The sequence below is a fragment of the Aulonocara sp. 'chitande type north' Nkhata Bay genome, linkage group LG13, assembly GCF_057382095.1.
Source record: "Aulonocara sp. 'chitande type north' Nkhata Bay isolate Kocher_YH1m ecotype deep benthic linkage group LG13, A_spYH_male_GT1.1, whole genome shotgun sequence".
NCBI lineage: Eukaryota > Metazoa > Chordata > Actinopteri > Cichliformes > Cichlidae > Aulonocara > Aulonocara sp. 'chitande type north' Nkhata Bay.
The window spans coordinates 20,116,975-20,137,183 of record NC_141356.1 but is presented as its reverse complement, the minus strand read 5'-3'; the positions used below and the strand labels follow the sequence as shown (position 1 = coordinate 20,137,183).

Below are 20,209 nucleotides of genomic sequence, written 5' to 3'. Positions count from 1 at the left end.
ATTCAGAAGCTGCAACGGAAAAGTAGTCAGAGCTTTATGTTTTATTTCCAAGTGTAGCGTTTGCTTAAGTTATGCATGATGCTAACACATGCAACTTGCTGGAGTTGCATGTGTTAGCATTATGCACGCGAAAAAGAGGTGTGACACATTTAGATGACATAAAGAGACAAATATTTTTAGGCTTTGTGTGATGGGTGTGTTCCAACACAAATAAAGTTTCAGTTTAGCATTTAGGAGGAGGTGAAAATACAAAAGTTGGAAAAGCCCACATGCTGCAAGTTACAAAAGCAAAATTTTTAGATGGTTTGATTTCCTTAAGTCAATCAAAAACAAAACATAAATTCAATTTGCAGTACTACTGGGACCAAAAAGTTAAAGAGCTACATATAACTTAGCATCGACTTACTATACAACACACTGGGGCCAGTATTTTTTATTTTTTATTAAAACATGCATACACCCCCTGATTTCTTTTTTGATTAACTTGTCAGTTTAACTTACCAAAGTCTTCTTGACTTCTTGAATTAAAGGAAAACTGAAGTTGACTAAGTCATTAGACAGGAAGGAGCGGTAAGTTTATACTTCTCTCTAGTCCTTTTGAAGCATAAAATCAGAATTGCTTATATATATATATATATATATATATATAAAATTAATATATTTGGGATTTTGTTTTGTTGTGTTTAAAAATATGGATTGTACATTCCTTCAATTGTTTGAAATAGGCATATCTATCTAAATTTGCAATGAAAAAACAGAAACTCACTAAGTGAGCGGGGTAAAGCAAATCAAAGAGTTTAATAAAGGAGCTGGCACTTTATTTGCAACTTTAATTCACACACACACGCAGACGCAAATATGCACATGCACATTTAAACTGTGTCGTGTATTGCGCTGTCCTGGGCCACTTAAGATTAGATTAACATGCCATGACCCATTCTGTGATTCCCACCCCTAATTTCTAGTGTCATAAAATAGATAAATCAGAAAAAATAACCAAGTACAAATAGTATATTTTGCACGGCGTGCAAATACGAGTATTCGGTCCAAATCCCAGCTGTCATGGGCCGAGAAACAGAGCACAGTTACCACAGAACTGTCGCAAATTAATGTCGGTCTGTAAATTTGTTCTCAGTTAAGTGATAGATAATTTATAATGTCATCTTTTCAGTGTTGAATCAACCATTAGAAAGACCACAGAAACTTGGTTGTCATTAGGTTTCAAAAGAAGATTAATCCAGCCAGAGTCACAGTAACTGAAAGTAGCTTTAACAAGAATTTGGCATCCTAACAAACATGTTTATTATGTAAGGGCAGGATTCACGTAAATCTAGAGTAGGCCTGAAGCTGAGGTAAAACTTTATTCTATATTTTTCCCACTGTGGACAAATATCCACTTCACCGCTGTGAAAGAAGATAGTTCGTCTTAATCTTGCGGTTGTTATCCTGTGCTGATCCTCACTTTTTATTTCCTTTCTCCTACCTGTGGAAAGACTCCTACTGCTGTGTTGAGCTGCCCCAACAGTTGAAACTACATTTCAGTTTTCTACCTACTTGGGGAAAGAAACTTAAAAAACACCTGACAGCATTCACGAGGAATGAGCTCTGTGAATCAGTCTTACCTTTCGAAGTTTCAAGCTGTTGCCCTTGAGGTAATGCTTTGCACGCACCGGCTGTTAAAATGAACATCTATAAAGTCACTTTGACTGACCTCAAAAAGGCCTTTGATTGAGTAAGTGGGCACTTAAGAAAAACCCATCTAACTCTGGTCTGTTTTGACTGAATGCTGCTGAGGGGGCTATTGTAGATAAAGCTAAAAATTTCAGTTTCCAAACTTTTTAAAAGTTCCTTACTGAGTCACATGCTGGCTGAGTCATTGGCCGGAAGTCAATAATCAATACTAGCCGGCTGTGGAAGTGGTGAAAGCTAAGTAGCATAGTCATCAGCACATGGAAAACCCCAGAAGGGACAACTGGCCCACTCCGCTGTTTCAAATCACCAGTATGAGCAATCCTCTTTTAGTCACTGCCCCCACCACCGCCACCACTATTGTCTCATATCAATGCTGAACTTTTCCCTCATTAAATGACCTATATTAGACCAGCAGATGATACTGTAATAAAACCACCTGACCATTGTACTGCAGTCCACATTTCCTTATAACGTCTGGAAGGATTTATGTCTGTCAAGAAAAGGTCAAAGGATTCCACAGTAGTGCATACTTTTATAACTTTCTTCTCAAAACTGAATAGTTTTTCAGTTAAGTTACATTTTTGAGGATATGCTGCACACCATGCAGAGATGGGGCAAGTTTTTGGCTAATAGTTCTTTGGGAATCCCATTGTTGGTGCAAAAATAGAATTTTATGTCTGTCAAGCTGTGTTATTGTTAGCATTTTTTAAAAATATATAGAATAGGAACAAATGTGTTTTTGTGACAGGCTGCTAGTAGCAAAGTCCCAGGAGATGCATTTTATAATGGGGTCTTTGTTAAGTTGTCTGTTATGTGTAGACAGAACACTGCTTCATCCCTCTATAGTTGAATAATTCATAGGTCAGTGCTTAAAAAACAACAAAAACCCCAAATATTCTTTTCTTAAAATAGTCAGGTACAAGGACTGGACTGAAAATGAGTGAAAAAAGTGAAAAAGCAAAAAAACAAAACAAACAAAACAACAACAACAAATTAGAAACCCTTGGAAAGATCTGCAGAAAGTCTGGAGAGTTATTGCTTAAGACCACTTTTAAAACATTACACACAAGTTTAGCCTTTCCCTGGAAGCAAAATATAAAAATTCAGGGTGACTCAAGATTATTGCACAGTTTGTTTCCATTTCATTTATTTTGGACTTTTTTCTTCACCTCATTTATTTGTCAATATTTGCTTTAAATAATTAACACACAAGAGGCCTTTTAAAACAATTAAAGTAATAAATATAATAATAATTTAGATATGTACAATGCTTTTCAAAAAATCCAAGGACACAAATATGTTGCATTGATAAAATAAATTGAGATGAAAGTACTGGCAGTATGCAGTGCAGTAAGCTCTAACTGGATTGGCTGCAACAGTAAACTATTGCTTACAAATAAATGCATCAGCAACAATAACTTACTAAAAAAGTAGATGTCAGCTTGACACTTTTAGCCTCTACAGACATGATGGCTACTTACTTTTAATTGAGCAACTTCATCAATGCAGGACTTTTTTGCAGAGGTAAAAGTCTTGAATACATCCTACAATGTTGCCATCTTGAAACACCAAAGTTGAACAGCTTTTGAAAACCCATGAACATGCAGACAGAGGGGTCTGCAAAGATTTCACCCTTTCTTCAAATTAAAAAAACATAAAAATGATCAAATTCAAATAAATATTGCTAGTGTGCATTATATTCCTTGGCAGTCTATTGAAACCTTGCATATTAGGGGATTTTGTTGATGCTCTAAAGGAAGCAACAGTTGCTAACATGAAGTAGAAATCTGACTCACTGAGACTTTGATAGTAACCTTTACTTTAAAATGTGGCATCCACTTTTTGATCTTAGCTGGCAGCAAATCCGTGCTGCTGCTTACTTGCAATGCTTTTGTTGCATGCTGTATGTGCTTTGTTTTAAAGCTTGAGACATTTGCCAAAACAACAAAAACATGAGCTTTGCAAAATCTTAGTCAAGCCTAATAATGTTGGCATATACACCCTGCCCAGTCTCCTCATCTGTGTTAAAAGGCGGAGCACAAGTGGAATTGGGGATTTATGACAGGTATGTCGGATATGTACATCCTGCTGGTAAACCATTTACTTTACATTAATCTATCAGCCTCATTCTTACCCATATACATCCTCCAGAGTCAAACGTCTCTTGTGTTCTGACAGTGCGGCCAGTCCCTCAGAGTGACTTCTGAACCCGGATTGTTCCATCAGAGCCCCAAAAGCTTCGGAGCCCCATCCTGGTATGAGGTGGCAGAAGAGCGGGGAGAACCCTGGAGAGAACTGTGAAGAGGAACATCTCAATGTTCTTCTGACTCTTCTTCTCAGTGGAAAGCACCTCGGAGGCGGATCGAAACCAACCCCCACTAAAAAATTAGTATACACAGCTTTGTGTAGGGGTGAAGACTGACATTCACATTGTTTAATTGTGATATGTCCCCCTTTTTATGGGCCACTACTCCTAAGAAAGTAGTAAAAGTTGATGCTGACTGGTTCAGAGAAAGCAGTTGTGGATTGAACAGCTGGTTGATGACGCAGCCACGGAAGCTCTTGTGCTGATCAAGCCTGACCTCCAGTGGCAATTGTGTGGAAACACAAACTAAAGGGAACCAGTGAGCTACTAAAGCTGTACTGGTAACCTGTGGCAAAGAGTAATTGAGCATATTGGTTCAAGAATTGTACCACAATAAATCTTTGAAGTATTTACTGTTTTCTTTCTTTAATTTCTGCTTTTGCTCCACTACAATACAGAAGGAAATACAGCACATTTCACACCACAATTACTTACTAACGTCAGGGACTTTCCAGAGTCGTTGTAGAACATAAAATTAATATAAAAACTTGGATTTACATCATAAAGTTAGTAAATAGTATTTGAAAATCTAAATATTTTGTGACCCTGAAGAAGCTATAAAAATGGTTCTTCTGATGAGAGTGCATGGGAAACTGAGGGCTGAATTTTCTTTTCACCAAATGCACTTGACATTAGACAAACAACGTCTTCAAATGCTCAACATGAATTCATCCATATATTCCGGGTTGTGTGGATATTTGAACGTCAGTTCACACATCAAGCATTCATTTGTGTTATGTTCGATGCCTGCAATGTTTGTAAAGTAACTTAACATTTACATAGTCCATTATACAACATATGTTGTGATTTGTCAACTTCTGGGCACTTCAGCATGCTCACATTGATGGTGAACTGTTAGTAAGTTGGAGATAATAGTAGAAACATTACCTGATCTGAAGAGTCTCAATTTCTGCAGCTGTATTTGGATGGCAGGGTCAGAATTGGGCAGAAACAACATGAAAGGATGGATCCATCCTGCCTTATTTAAACAATCAGCTCACATTTTTTGTGGTTTTGAAATGGTGTGGGCCTCTTAGTACCAATTAAGCATCATTTAAACATCACAGACTAAGTGAGTAATGTTGCTAACCATATCCAACCCTTTATGACTGCAGTGTATTCATCTCCAAAGAATAAAATAATCTCTGAAGGAAAACAGGGATCGATGTGAAGCGCACCTATTAAAGTGACCAGTGAGTGTATAACAGCATTAGAAGTAATGTACCGTTTAATGTACTGATATTGCTTTCATTTAATTTCTATAACAATATTTTTGCTACTTTCCTTGTGGAATCACTCGTTCTTAAACTTCAGGGCTTACAAAAACATGTTGACTTTTAATTTTAACTGATATGCTGAATTAAAAAAAAACAACTTTTACAGAGATAAAAACAGCAGCTGAGAAGTTTTTCACTGTTAGAATTTCCTGTTTATATGAACCACATTTCTATTCATTTCTATTCTCTGTTAATATCTCTATCTCATCACCAGCATGTTTATTCTGTAACTTCTCAGACCTGAGGGGGTCAGCATTGTGCAGATAAAGACAGCAGAAAATCGAGCACATAAATTACAAAGATGCGTTTAATGTGTTAAAGATATCATCTTACAGTGCTGCTTTTTCTTAGAGCTGCACTTTCGGGAGATTTTTACAGCAAAGAAAAGAAACAAAAGTCTCTTTGTCTCAAGTGAAAGTTGTTGATACTTTCTTGTTATGCACAACTGTTGAATAAATATTACTTCTTTTTGTCTTCATGCTCAATTATTCACGGAGACTGAAGAAGTCACTCCCACTGAAAAGGCTATGTCCACACAAACAGATTCAACTTTTTGGGATATCTTCATTTTGTGTTGTTGGTCAAACATGTCAAAAACATTTAAACATGATCCACCAACGAAAAAGGAATAACTGTGGAAGTACTCAGTAGTTTTATTAAGCACCTATTTTATATGTGTTTATATTGTAGATGTACTGTGTAGCAAAATACACTGCAAATACCCAAGTTTGACTATCATGAACTGTGGTGCTACATGAACAGAAAACAATGGTGCAGCAGATTTTCGCTCTGTGACGTGAAAAACAGAAACAACACAGAGGGAAAATAATTATAGTCCATGGTGTGGATTAAAAAGTTCCAGTGTGATACCATTTGTTTCACTTTCTTTCTCTTCCTGCTTCAGTGCTGTGTTACTTTCCCTTACGATCTCTACCTTTGTGTTGTCTTTCCCTTCCCCTACCTGTCTCTGTTCTTGCCACTCCCATTTTACAGAGAAACCAAACTTGCCACAACATGCTGAGCAAAGTCTAATTCCCAGTCAGGGAGGTGCTGGGTGTGTACACCAGAAATGTATGACTCACATCGTTGGATCTCTGAGCTGTTTATCACCAATGTGTGTCTCCACTTGTATGTGGTAACAAATGCTCTGTGTGTGACGATAAACTACGAGTGGCAAATTAATGTTATGCTGCCAATACCACTGAACAAAAACTCAGGTTGACATGCACATTTAACTTTAATTTGTAACTTTGAAGTTACCGATGAGAAACCCACCAGTCACTTTATTAGGTACACCTTGTAAGTACTTGGTTGAACACTCTTTTGGAGTTACAGAACTGCCTTCATTCTTTGTGGCACAGATTCAACAAGCTGCAGATTTGCTGGTGGCAAAGTGTTTGATTGTGTTGACTGTGATTAGTGACTGTGAGTACTGTGAACTCACTGTCATGCTGAAGAAACCAGTTTGAGATTACATAATCCTCCTGCGAGCAGCCATCATAAGATGGGTACACTGTAGTTAGAAAAGGATAGACATGGTCAGCAGCAATACTCGGGTAGGCTGTAGCATAAGGCTATCCAAAGCGTGCCACTAACAGCCTGAGCCGTTGATATAAAGCAAGATAGATTCATGCTGTCATGTTGTTTGAGTCTCACCCTACTAACCAAATGCTACAGCAGAAATTAAGACTCATTTGTTTTTTCAGTCTTCTTTTGTCCAATTTTGCTGAGCATATGCAAATTATAAGCTCAGTTTCATGTTTTTAGGAGAAGTGGCACCCTGTGTGGTCTTCTGCTGCTCTAGCCCATCTGCTTCAAGGTTCAACTAAGAAATGTAGTAAATATGTTTTAAGGATGTTTTATTTTAATCAGTGTCACGCAGATGACTTTCAATTGTTTATTTCTTTTAAGTCCAAAGAGGTTTATAAGTACAGACCTTGCACAAGTGCTTTCACTATATTAAAAGTTAGGTTGACAATTTCATCTTAACTTAATAAAGGGAATAAAGAGAAATCCTTGTTTGTGCCCCTAACAGAATTCTGCCAAGTTGCGCTTCATTCTGTCATCCCCTGAATTAGAAATGCTACTGATGCCTTTATTCCATTACATCTTAGTAATTACAATTCATTGTTCGCTTGTCTTAAAGCTTCCTTGGAACATCTGCAGGTTGTTTAGACCAACTAATGTGAGGCTTATGACTAAATCCAATGACTCACAGGTCACACCTCTGCTAATTCAGCTGTGCTGGCTCCGTATTACCATCACAGTCCACTTTAAATTTATGGATTTAACTTCTCCATCAAGTGATCAGGACTCAATACTCAAAGAGTACTAAAGGAGCTCCCGCACCCTGGAGCGTTCACTTTCTTAGCCCAGCTCTGTTGACTGATCTATTATTGTGTTGTGATATTTATCTCAAAACTACAAATATTTCAATTTGACTTGTTTATGCACACAAACTTCACTTTATCATTTTGTCCATATGAGCAATACAAAAATAGTCACTGCATTTCAACAAACACTCAGAAAATCTTTCCAAAAAAACTCTTTATTGCATAAAAATACACACGCTACCAAAATTATTCAAACTACAGCAGAAAACCAGCTAGATTTCCAGTGAGACAGTCCCTATAGATCCATACAGTTACTAATGATATATAAAGCTGGAACTAAAAAGAAAAAAAAAAAAAAACAAGAAAAAAAACAGATCCATGCCTTGAGCAAAAACATGTTTTTGTTGCAATAGAGTTAGGAAGAGTAAACCTGCTCTCATTAAAAGGTATAAAATAACGGTTGTTATTTAGCAACAACTTTATACAATCTACATTTAATGCGAAACGCTTCAACTGGGTTGTGGCCAATAATCGAGAATCAATTACTAATAACTACTTCTTTGGAACTCTTTCTTTAATTGATTAGAAAAACTTCATCTTGCTTGGGCATGAAATTTGTCTCAACACGAACAGACTTGTCATAAGTCAGTAAAACCTGAACATTCAAGGATTCAGAAACACAACACTGAAGAAGCTAAGGCACAAGTTGTCCACACAGTAAGTCAGATGATTGTACAACATTGTTTCTGTGTCTTATCAAACAAGAAAATGTCAGCCAAAGTGGCATCATGAGAACTTTTGGCAGCCTTTAGAAAATACACATTTGGTCATCTGTCAGCAATCTGCCAGTATTAAAAACACAGTAAACCTACTGAGTTCATCGCGAGTCCCTTTAAACAAAGATTTTGACCACCTAAAACAAAAATGTTACCACATTTAGATGTTCTAAAATAACTATGATGTGGACGGGGATATCAGTTGTTATCAAGTTCGATAAAGGTAAAAAAAAAAATCTGGATACGAGTTGTTCTTTTTTGTTGTTTATGTTAAATTAATCATTGTGTTCAGTGGAAATTTCTTTATATTGTCTTCCAGTTTAGAGCGGCACGCAGAGAAGCAACATGCCCTGGAAACCAGAAAACAAGAAAACAACTTTTTCCGGGATCACAGCAATCATCAAACTGCCGCCCTACTCGAGAAGTGTATCATTAGCCTTATTCATGATGGGGTATTGAAGGTGTTTTTGGCCGACAGAGGTGGAGAGGTGAGAAGTGACGCTAAGAAAAATCTCAAAGAATTTAAAGATTAAGTTCCTAAAATCAGGTGAAGATTGTCTCTGACATTGTTTGTAATAAAAATTACAAGAAACAAAACACATTTTTCCAAAGTGAAGCAGAAATTGCTTCACTTCACAACTGTGTCAGTGTTTCCTACACTGTTGTTCGCCAAATCTGATCGCAATTTAGGCCGTGATTTAATTAAGTTATTAGAGGCATAATAGAAGGTTTGTGTTATAAATAGGTTTTTTGTGACTTAAGGGGAAATTATGAGCCATTTCTCAGAATATTACTCCCTTCCTGCATATTTTTTAAAACATTTTTACTCTTACCTTCAATCGCTCTACTTAATTACACATCCAGACAAAACAGCACAGTGAACTCCCCCAGTTATATCCCCTTGGTAATATGGAAATTTAGAACAGAACTATGAAGACAAACAGCAAATGAATAAGAAAATGTATAAAAAGTTACAAACAGGAAAGTTGAACCACACAGACATTTTCTGTATAACTTGATTACATTCCAGAAGCAAAGTCTACTTCTTATCATCTATACACAGCAACATACAGAACAAAAGACACAGAAAAACTAATGATGGCACACAGGACAAATCCAAGAAATGATACTGAATGATTTGATATCCTGTGCAAAATATTTGACTCTGGATTGCTTATCAAGGAGATACAGACAAATCAGGCAAAAAAAAAAAAAGCTTTATACCTAACCTCCTTTAAGTTGAGTGCACTTAGGTGATCTTGCATTGACAATAAAGCACAGTCTCGTGGTCCATTTGTGAAATATTCACAAAATGTGAGCTATTTAGTTGACTATATGGTCATTATTTTATTTTTTTATTTATTTAACTTTTCTATACCATCCTTTTAGGGACACATAAAAACATGTAGTAAATATAGTAGGTTAACCCAAGCGATACAGTTTTCCTAAATATAACCAGGAACTTGTGTAACCAAACATATAGAATTATAAAAAATATCAAATCAAAAATCAAAATGAAGTGTAAAATTAATGTTTGTCTGTTTCTTGGTCCTTTGATTGACGTTTGCAACTATTTCACAAAGTGATGTGAGACTGTGTTAGAGAGTTACAGTTATAAAAGTACAGGTAAATTGATAAGTGTGTTTTATATGACAAAAACAAAAAAATAACATCATGATTATTATTTCTTTCTTAATAAATCTAAAATAGAGATCTGTGTACTAAAGTAGATGCAGTTCCCAATTGCAGTCCACTCCCAGTAGGAATTACTTCTTGCCTATAACTTCACTCACAGATTGTAGAAGAGTGGTTTTCCCATTGCTGGACCATATTAAACTGAATAAGCCATTGGAAATCTTTGGTGAAACGGCACAGTGTAAAAATGTTCAGTGGCCAGTCCAGATGCAGCTCAGAGCGAAAAGTGGAAATGGCTATGACTGGGTGGGTCCCCAGGTTTTTTCCTTACTCAGAAGTATAGAGGTATTTGACCTTTGCCTGGCCGCTGAGTTCATCCTCATATCTTGGCAGGCAGCAGAAGAGGATGGCGCAGCCGATAGAGATGATGGTGGCGCCCCAGCCAAATCCGTAGGCCCAGGTGTAGTAATAGTTACCCTCAAAGATCAGCTCATTGAATTTGACTGGGTAGATGATCAGAGCGATGATTTGGATAATCGCTGCAGAGAGAGACAGACAAACAAGGCTTGGTGCACAGTGTGAGGTGATAATCTACACTAATAAATCAACTAATGCCAAACTGCCTAAACCAGCAATGGCTCAAACTAATTGTTTTTTTTTTTTTTTTACTTTACTAGAAATGTTGTCTAAAGTCATTGTTAATGGTCAAAAGCTAATTCAGAAATTAGGGTTTCAGGGCTTTAAATTACAACATGATGAGAACTACTTCTTTTCCTGGGATAATTAAGCAAAGTACATATTTAAGTTTTATTTAAAAACTGATATAAAGCTATGTGTTAACAACTGCAAAATGCCTCCGGGTTCACTCCACTAAATTAGATGGAAAATTAAACAATGCAATAATGATAACCTATTATTACATTTGATCATTTATGCAAGATCTCATTTTGGGGATAAATTGTTTAGAAGCTGATAAATGATCTATTGCATTTTTTATTAAGCAAGAAATAGAGGGAGATTTTATATAGCCGATTGGCCGAATAACTTACTCTCACAGACCAGTCAGTGGAAAGTAGAGTTCATTTTTACTGTATAAATAAAAACCTACTAATAAAAAATATATTTAAACCATAAACTAGATGAGCAGAGTTTTAAAACCATTACAGAAAACAAGGAAGTTGAACATACTTAGTCAGTCATGCAGTCAACACTACACTGATGGTAACAGCAGGGTGTGAAAAATACCTTCACAAGCTTGTGTAAGAGCTTCATCAGCATATCAACATCTGGGAGTTCGAGGTGAGTTTTGGCAGACCTGTCATTATTACCAGGGATTATTCATGAGAAAGGTGTGACTCTGACTCAGTTAGATCCACTTTCCCATGACAGATGACTATTAAAACAGCATTATTTTGCTTAGGAAAGGCAGGGAGTGAACATAAACTACTCTGTTTCAACACGCACTTTCACATTAATTGCAAAGGCAGGCCTGAATTTTTGAACACTGCATTAACATATTAAAGGGGACGGGCCCCACAGTTCATCTACTTGACTGAAGCAAGCTCTTTTATCTCACTTTCTGTTCCTAATAGGCCAAATTTCTTCAGAGTCGCTCGCCTCATAAAAAAAAAAATGGTTTGAATGGCAGATGGGTTGGGCTCCTGTGCTCACAGCCAGAGCCAACCACAGTAGGAATGACCAAATTAGGGATATCCGCTCTCTTTGACATCATACGGACACAAGAGTAAAGACTTAACAAGTGAAGAAAATATAGTTTTGAAGGAATGCTTGCCAAAAATCATCAATATACTCTTCTTTTTCTATATTTCATAAATACACAGTTTAAATCAAACGTTCAAGTTTAGTTTGTTTTGTTTGATTTTTAACCACCACCTCTTTTTGTAAAACCCTCCACCAGACTGAAACTGAACTTCCTCATCCCACTATTTTGCACATTTTGTTCAAACACCCGACTTTATTTTAAAACTCCTGTATAATCAAAATCTCAGTTGCAGGCAACTGCAACCGACAAAGTGATGTATCCAATCCAATTCAACATATTTCTGTAAAATGCAGCTATAAAATAAACCCCGAATCTTGGATTTGATTCAATGTAGGATCATATCTTCAACAAGGAGCTGTGTGGGCTGAAACAGCAGCTGGGATGCCGTCGAATAAAAATAGGAAAATAGATTTTTGAGGTGGCAGTCATTTCTGCTATCTTTTTGGTGACTATTACAGTGTAAAGCAACTTAAAATAAAAAAAAAAACACCCCACCACCTGTAACTGTGTCAGGGTCTTTCGTCTGTGAGGTGAGTCAGTCAGTCTGTCTGTCTGATAAACACACCAGCTGTTGCCACAGCAGCGTCACGCCTCAGGGGAAAAAGGCCTTTTCCTACGCTCACCCTCTTAACGCCAAAACACGCAGTCATTATCAGCGTCACTAGTTTTATTGTGTGATTGTATGCAACTCCCACATATTTCCCTTCCCTATTTTACAGTTTTGGTGTTGGTATAAAATAATATTTTCAGATTATTACTTTTTTTTAACCTATTTTGCATATTGCTTCTATTTGGGAAGCTGCTGTCTGAACATTTGCAAGCTTAAACATGTTATTTGAAGATTAAAGCATCATGTAATGGACCGATAAGACCGGAGGCATGTTTGGTATCAGTTTCAGAGATTCTAATCTGTGGTTGAGTGTTGCTCTTCGTGTAGTTAAAGTTAATTTCATTTACCAACAAAGAATATCTGAAACGGAGGATTATTTCTTCTTCTCAATACATATCGCCAGCCCCACCTGACTTTGTTTACAATATTTTTACTGTGTAGATGTGGAAGTAATTATACCTGCAGAAATTAAGTGTTTGTGTGGATGCAAGTTTTTGTGCATGTGTGTGTGTGTGTGTGTGTATCTTACCAACAACGATCAAGAATGCTGCAACAGCAACCATAAGACCAATGTTGATGTTACACATCGCCACAATGGCCAAAATGAAGGCGATGATGAGGATGATTAGACCAATGATCATTAGAGCAGCGACTGCCTGGGCCCAAGCTGGAACGAAACATAAGCAAAAACAATTGTGACACTCAAGAAGAAACAAAAGTCTGAAAAGTTCAGTTTTTTTAAAAGGAGTCTTTTTTTAAGATTTTCAAACCTGGTATATCAACAAGTGTTACAACAGTGTATGTCTTATACGCCACACAAGGTACAACTCCCATTTCCATTTTTAAGTTAATTTTCTTAAAAACAAAACAAAACAAAAGAAAATCTCTGAATATGTTCTGTTAAAAATGTTGGCACATGTTACCATTAAGCCCTCAGAGAAAACAGCTGCAGAAAGTTACAACTGTAAAGCTGCGCACAGACTTTCCAGTCTTAGTGGGAAGGTTTCGGCTGCTTTATGCCTCAACACAGCTTTGGTTTTTCTATTTATGGTTAATGTTCAGTAAAAAGATTCATGAAAATGAAGGAGGCAGCACTCTTTCTGCACTATTCATTCTAACTTTATTGTGCACCTCTGAAATCAAACCACCACCTTTTTGTAGAAGCTCAGGATTTGAAGCATTAACTGCTTACTGGGTCAAATTTTTATGCGTTAAAATTGTCCAAAAACAACAGTGTATGACAGCTCAGGATGCAGCTTGGTGGTAAATCCAAATCCCTCTCACTTTTGTTTGTGGAACTAAATGAATCATCTATTGTTCAATATGTCTACATGGTGTTTAGTTATTATTGCAGCTCCCCTCCCCAAGGCTGTGCTCACACAGATTGCAAAGTTACTAAGGTTCAAGCTGTGACAAATTTTGTTTTGCTCACACACACACACCACACCCTTAAAAGCACTGGAATTCTCTAAAACTCTGTAACGTCGGCAGACATGCCTCTGAACTTTAGCAGAGATGCAAACCTCCCAAAATGCTAATTTTTCAATCTTTTGGACAAAAACTGATATGAGTTGTTGGCCAAATACTCAGCGCACCACCAGCCTTTGAACAAATTATCATGTGACACTGCTGCTGTTTGCAAAGAAGCACCAAGAGGTGTTCATTGTATTGTGAATAGGTTTTACTTGCATCAAGGATTAAAAACAAAACTTCCTGAGAGTTTTACGCTTTATGTAAGCTCGCCATGTGGATCAGCACAGCATTACACCCAATTTACTGATACTGGATAAGTTACACCCTAAATTATTCACAGTGTTTTGCCTGTGAATGTGTTCAGGTCATGGCCTACCTGCCTCAGCCCCAGGCAGCATCACATACACATCAGACTAGTCCAACTGGTTCAGCCTTCCATACCCATGTCAACATCAACCAAGCTTCAAGCTCACCAGTAACACAGTGTTCTGCTTTTCACCAAACTAGACTGGTTATCAACAGTTTGATGACTTCAGGCTTATTGTGAGATTCAGTCCAATAAACTTACTACAAGTATTTCTTCAAGAAGCAAAGCTCTCAAAATAAAACAAGTGAAACAAAGGAGACAGTCACAGAGAGACATGCTACTATTTCAGCTGTTTTACATGGTGTCTTGATTCATTATTGGTAGAAGAAAAAGCTTTTGAGTTTCTGAACTGATACTTTTTGCCATACGAGAATTAAAAACTGATATAAAAGCTCCTACACTTAACGATGACTGTTTAATTTAAAAATATTCATGGGTGTGTCCTTGTTTACTGGGTGAGCACTCGAAATGCGTGTCCCAATCACTCACACTTACTACTATCCAGCTGCTCAGCATCTGCTTTCCCCATTTAATCAAAACACAAAGACATTTGGCTGCCCTCCTACATTTTTACACTATCGCTACCCGCGTGCCTGAAACTGCCTCTAATTGCAAATTTACTAAAATGCCCTATTAGTATGATTATGAAAACATACACTGACTTTCCCATATTTGACAAATCTAAACCTTCAGATAATAAGGATAATTTAATAGCTTTTATTCTAAAAGCTATTAGAATAAGGCTTTCACAGAGGCAGCTGGGATCGACAACACCCTGCGCTCTCCCTGAAAGAATTTTAATGGCACACTCTCTTAACCAGAAACTCCAGTGTTAGAAATGCAGTAAATCGTACTAAAATAGCTCCTTGGTTTTGTTTTTTTTACTTGCTGTTTGCGCATTTACATTTTTCACAGTTTGGGCTCAGCTAGAGAGCGGTGACAGTGAGTGGGCGATAAGCATTAAATCTCCAAATGCTGGTATTTAATTGAGGGCTAAAATGATTACAGCTACTCAATTTTATTTAGATTTCACCAACTGGCAACAATCGTCATCTCAAGACACTTAATATCGTTAAGAACACTTTCTGTCTATTATTGTAGGATCTTTACCTTAAAATATAAAGTGTCTTGAGGTGCTTTGAAGTATGAATCATCATGCCTGATACTTTTGATTGAAAATAAATCTGAAAATTACGCTCTGACGGATATTAAAGTGGCTTTTTTGTCATTACTCTCTCTGCACAACAAACTGGGAAGACAAGCAGCAGATTAATAGATAAAGAAAGCAGTGGTTAAGTATATCTTTTGCAGCTATCTTAATCTGTTACTAATAAATAAGATATACAGACTGGCATGTATCATACTTAATCCTTGGAATCACTGTATCACTGTGGCTCTAAGAGTGTGTGTGTGTGTGTGTGTGTGTGTGTGTGTGTGTGTGTGTGTGTGTGTGTGTGTGTGTGTGTGTGTGTGTGTGTGTTTTAAAACAATGTATAGTTAGTCAGTTCTGACTCAAAATGGGCTGCTGTAATTTGAAATATCACTCTTCCTCAAAGTGATGCAAAATTCTAATTTTGCCTTAATGCTGTGCTCCCCTAACTGCCCTAACACACTCATAAGGGCGTGACAAACTTCTTTTGTCTCAGCATACTATCATATCACCCAACCCTTTGCCATCATCCATAGTCAAGCCTGTAATTATGTGATTTGTTCAAGCACTCATACCAGAACACTGAAACTGCTTCTTCCTATTTAAAACTGCAGTTCCTGAGAATTCAGTCTCTTCAGCTTTACAGGCAGTTGGCCTAAACGCCCTGAGGGGGAGTTAGTTTGGTCTGCTTCCAATATTCACAACATCCTACAACTTACACACACAAACTGTGCTCTGGTTGTGTTTGTTTCCTTAGTTTTCAGAATATCCCTACAAGTATTTAAGCCAGAGAAACCGCGGGGCCAAAATGTACCCTTCATCTAGCCAGCAGCCTTCAGGCAGCTTTGTTCTGCTTCTTCTTCTTTGTGTAACAGCTTCAGCCCCGCTGAGACTAAAGGACACCAAAACAGTAGCAGAGAGCGGTTGAGGCAAATAAGGCTAGGTTCACACTGCAGGTCTTAATGCTCAATTCCGATTTTTTGATCAAATCCGTTTTTTTTGTCTGCTTGTTCACACTACAAATAAAATGCAACAATATTGTTTGACTGATGGCCCTTAATATAAAGACTTCGGACTTTACGTTTCCCAATTTTTGCTTTAAGTTATTTTGTTGTTAACATAATAATGTAGATAACCTAATAATTATCCCTATTGCTGTTTTAGAGAGGAGCAGTGCTTCAAAGGATAGTTGCAGATTTCTGTCAGAATCTGGAGATTATACAGTACAAATAAAATGTTCACGTTTCTCCAACGTTGTCTTCCCAACAGTTTCACTGACATCTGGCCAGGAAGCGTTCGCGATGTCTTCTCGGGCGCTTCTCCAGCGCTGATAATTGGCGTCTGTCTTGTGTCAATGACGTAAAAGACGGATTTAATGCGACATGACCGTTCAAACAGCAGTCGCTTTCTAAAACATCGGATATGTATCGGATTCAGTACCACATAAGTGACCCAGATCGGATTTGAAAATATTGGATTTGTGCCGTTCACACTGTCATACCGTGATCGGGTATGGGTCGCATAGGGACAAAAAAATAGGATTTGATGCGCTTTCGCCTGCAGTGTGAACGTAGCCTAACAAAACTATTTAGCCTGAAATATCAAAAGAGATCAGAAAAATGCCAGAAAAACACTGACAACATGCTAGAGCTATAATACTCTCTTAACAACCACACTGGCAATTGTTGTTGTTGTTGACTTTTTGGAGCTGCTGTCACACAGCCATGGATATTTACATTAAACAGTCATCTTAATTAGGGCTGCAGCAAGTGGTTATTCCCATTAACAATTATTTTCTCAACTGACTGTTACAGTGAGGTCATTAAATATAATAAAACATGACACCACAGTTTAGTAGACTGTATGTGTTTTGTGTAAATAATACAAAACTAACTTATTTAGTGACATACAGTAAAACTGAGGTGATCTGTTGAACTGCTGATTAATAAAGTGATCATTTTAACCATGTTTTAAACTAAAACACAGGTGTGCATGCAAAGTATGAAACACAAAAAAGTAATATCAACAGACATCTAAAAAATAAGGGGCATTTTCCTGTGAGTAAGGTTTTATGCCACTGAGTGCTAAAAGTACTTTTTTTTTTTTAATGTACATATTACACAAAAAATACCAGATCTTGCTTTGGGGCTGTGCTCCATGCTTAGATCTCTGGTTATGTTTTCTAGAAATGGCATTAAAGAGTGCAAGCAGCTCCTAAAATAATTACCACTGTGAATGGCGAGTCTAATAAGTGATGCTACATGTATGCTTTGCAGACCCTAATTTGGAGCTGTGTGACATTAGGCTGACCTAGGTGACTTTCAAAGAGTCTGATAAGAACAACAATAGTGTCTCTGTTGGCCACAGCAGGCGTGGAGCAACACAAATAAAGCCTGAGTAGGAGAGACCGAGAATACAAGTCTGTTCTGTTCTCAGTTATTGTTCCACATACTGGGTCTCCTTGTGTGTCGGTGAGTTACGTTTCTGTGGCTGACAGTCTTTGCTGAAGAATAAACTCATCAACTGGTTCTCCCAAAATAGTCTGTGTGAAATTCTGCTTCTCTTTGGTTTGGGCTGGGAGAAGCTATTAAAGTATTCTAAATGTACCCGAGTTGTTTTTGTTTTTCCTGATATGGTTTTCGCTACCTGTGCAGATTCACAGAGTTCACAAAGTTCTTGTTCGTAAGGGTTTATTCAGGGTGCCCTTGAATCATTCTGATGAGTAAAAGTATTTTAATCCATTAAGTCATAGCAACAATGACCTCATCTGTCAACAGTTTGTCTTTATAGGTTTAATTTCTTTGTAAATCCATTTTTTTCAGGGGCTGTAATCAAAAGTGGACCTTCTGGTCACTAATAGTAAACCCTGAGGGGGGCTGTGCAATTAAACAACTACTACTTTTCAAGAAGAACTTATCTCTGTGGTTGTTATGCAACCACCACAGTTGTGGGAACATATTTCACATATGGGTTGCTATGGGGATAGCACTATGAGTTTCACTGCTTTGATAAAAAGAGGTTTATACATTATATGTACTGTAAAATGCACATTAGTTATTCGTGTGTTCTAATATGAAGATAACCTTTAAAATGACATCAACCAAGGATTCTATAACAAGGATGCCACAATTTACACAAACACCATCAAACAGCAGCTCTGCGCTGTCTTCTATGAAGGCCACATTTAGTAATTATCTTGATGATAAGAACATCAATATCTTTACAGTAAAAAAGCTCAGGCTTCACTTACTAACAGGCTTTTAGTCATCTTTGGTGCCTGTTGGTTGCACCCATTTCTGATACTTCAGAAGTATGTTTTCAAGATTCATGCTAATCCTGCCATTAATATTAATAATTAACATTATTAACCATAAAGGTGAAAAAAAAAGGGGGGGGGGGGTGTTATGGTTACACTCCATATAAAAATTTACAATTTACTTATAAATATGTTTTCACAACCATAACCTAAGTGCGACTGCCCCCAGAAAAGAAAATTCTTCCTCCGCCAATGCCCAGGTTTCATACTGAACAGGATATTATGTGAGGAATCGTTTCTTTATTCATGATTCTTTTTGCTGCCGTTTATCTACGTTTGAATCGTTTTGCCTTCTTCGAACTAATGTTGTGACCCTTCACACAAACTAAAGAACAGAAAGCTATTTCAAGGAATGTTTCTCCTGGCGTGAAGACGTCAGCCTAGAAGGAAGGCACTCAGGACTTATTATCCAACAGCATTCAACCGCCTTTCTTTCAACTGCGTTTATTTAAGCTGGAGGTGATAAACGAGAAAAGAGTTAATGCTCGTGGAGACCAAAGTTCATTCCGCCTGCTTGCCTGACTGTTGCAGGCCTCCCTCCTCCCCTCAGCCTGGACTTCTTTAGCAGAGGTCAACACCCTGAAGTTACAATATGGGAATGTGGAATTTCGCACTGACTCGAGGTTTATTATTGGCTGCATTAAGGCATCCCATTCGCTCTTGTCGGATTATCTTTGAACAGCATATTGTGTATGGTTTATGTGTGAGGTAGACTGATACTTACAGAACTCCATGAGCGACTGGCAGTGCCAGTCGTCTTTTAAGCCGCGGCACTGCTTCCACATACTGGCGTAGTGAGACTTGGCGTCCTCGTCCTCTACCCATCCCGATTGTGCGCAGATGGCGATAAGGTCAAAAATAATGGCGAAGAGCAGAAGCAGGGGAATGATCCACCTGCATCGAGGGTAGGCGATCCCACAGCGAAACATGACCGACGATCAGCGAGCGGTGTACACGGAGAGGAAAGGCGAGCAAAGGAGCCGAAATCTGTCCGCTCAATGTCTTATGCGTCTTTGCGCAGTGACAGTGGGTGATGTGAGGATATAATATAAAAGCTCCAGCCCCACCCAAGAGTGAAACGTACCCGTCAGCCAGGTTAGGATCGTGAAGGGCTGGGCTTATTTGGATACAATAGCAAAGTATAGCCCAGCCCCACTCAGTGTGTCATATTACACACCCAACAACCGGCCTGTGACCGTTACTGTCTAAGCTCGAGTCCTGATCACAGAAAGGATTGCGTTTAACAGAAGATAGTTGAGCTGAATGCTGCAGAGATGTACTTTTCTTTTTCGGAATTCCAACAGGTAGTAATGGGTGATGTGCTGTGAGGCAGAAAATATAAAGAGAGAGTACAAAATAAATGTAATAAATGTAAAATGCCACAAGATGGCAGCCCAGCTAACCTTAATATTTTCTTTAAAGGTAAGGAGGT

General features: G+C 37.8%; 1 protein-coding gene across 1 annotated transcript; it reads right to left on the bottom strand.

Annotated features, from left to right (window-relative positions):
* Positions 1-7,863: 7,863 nt before the first annotated feature.
* perp (p53 apoptosis effector related to pmp22) lies at positions 7,864-19,872 on the bottom strand. The gene is made up of 3 exons (XM_086259086.1): positions 19,502-19,872; positions 13,001-13,138; positions 7,864-10,617 (listed from the first exon to the last, which is right to left on the bottom strand). The coding sequence occupies exons 1-3, from the start codon at positions 19,704-19,706 to the stop codon at positions 10,406-10,408; spliced, it is 555 nt and encodes a 184-aa protein (XP_086115212.1). The 5' UTR covers positions 19,707-19,872; the 3' UTR covers positions 7,864-10,405.
* Between the last annotated feature and the right edge of the window lie 337 nt (positions 19,873-20,209).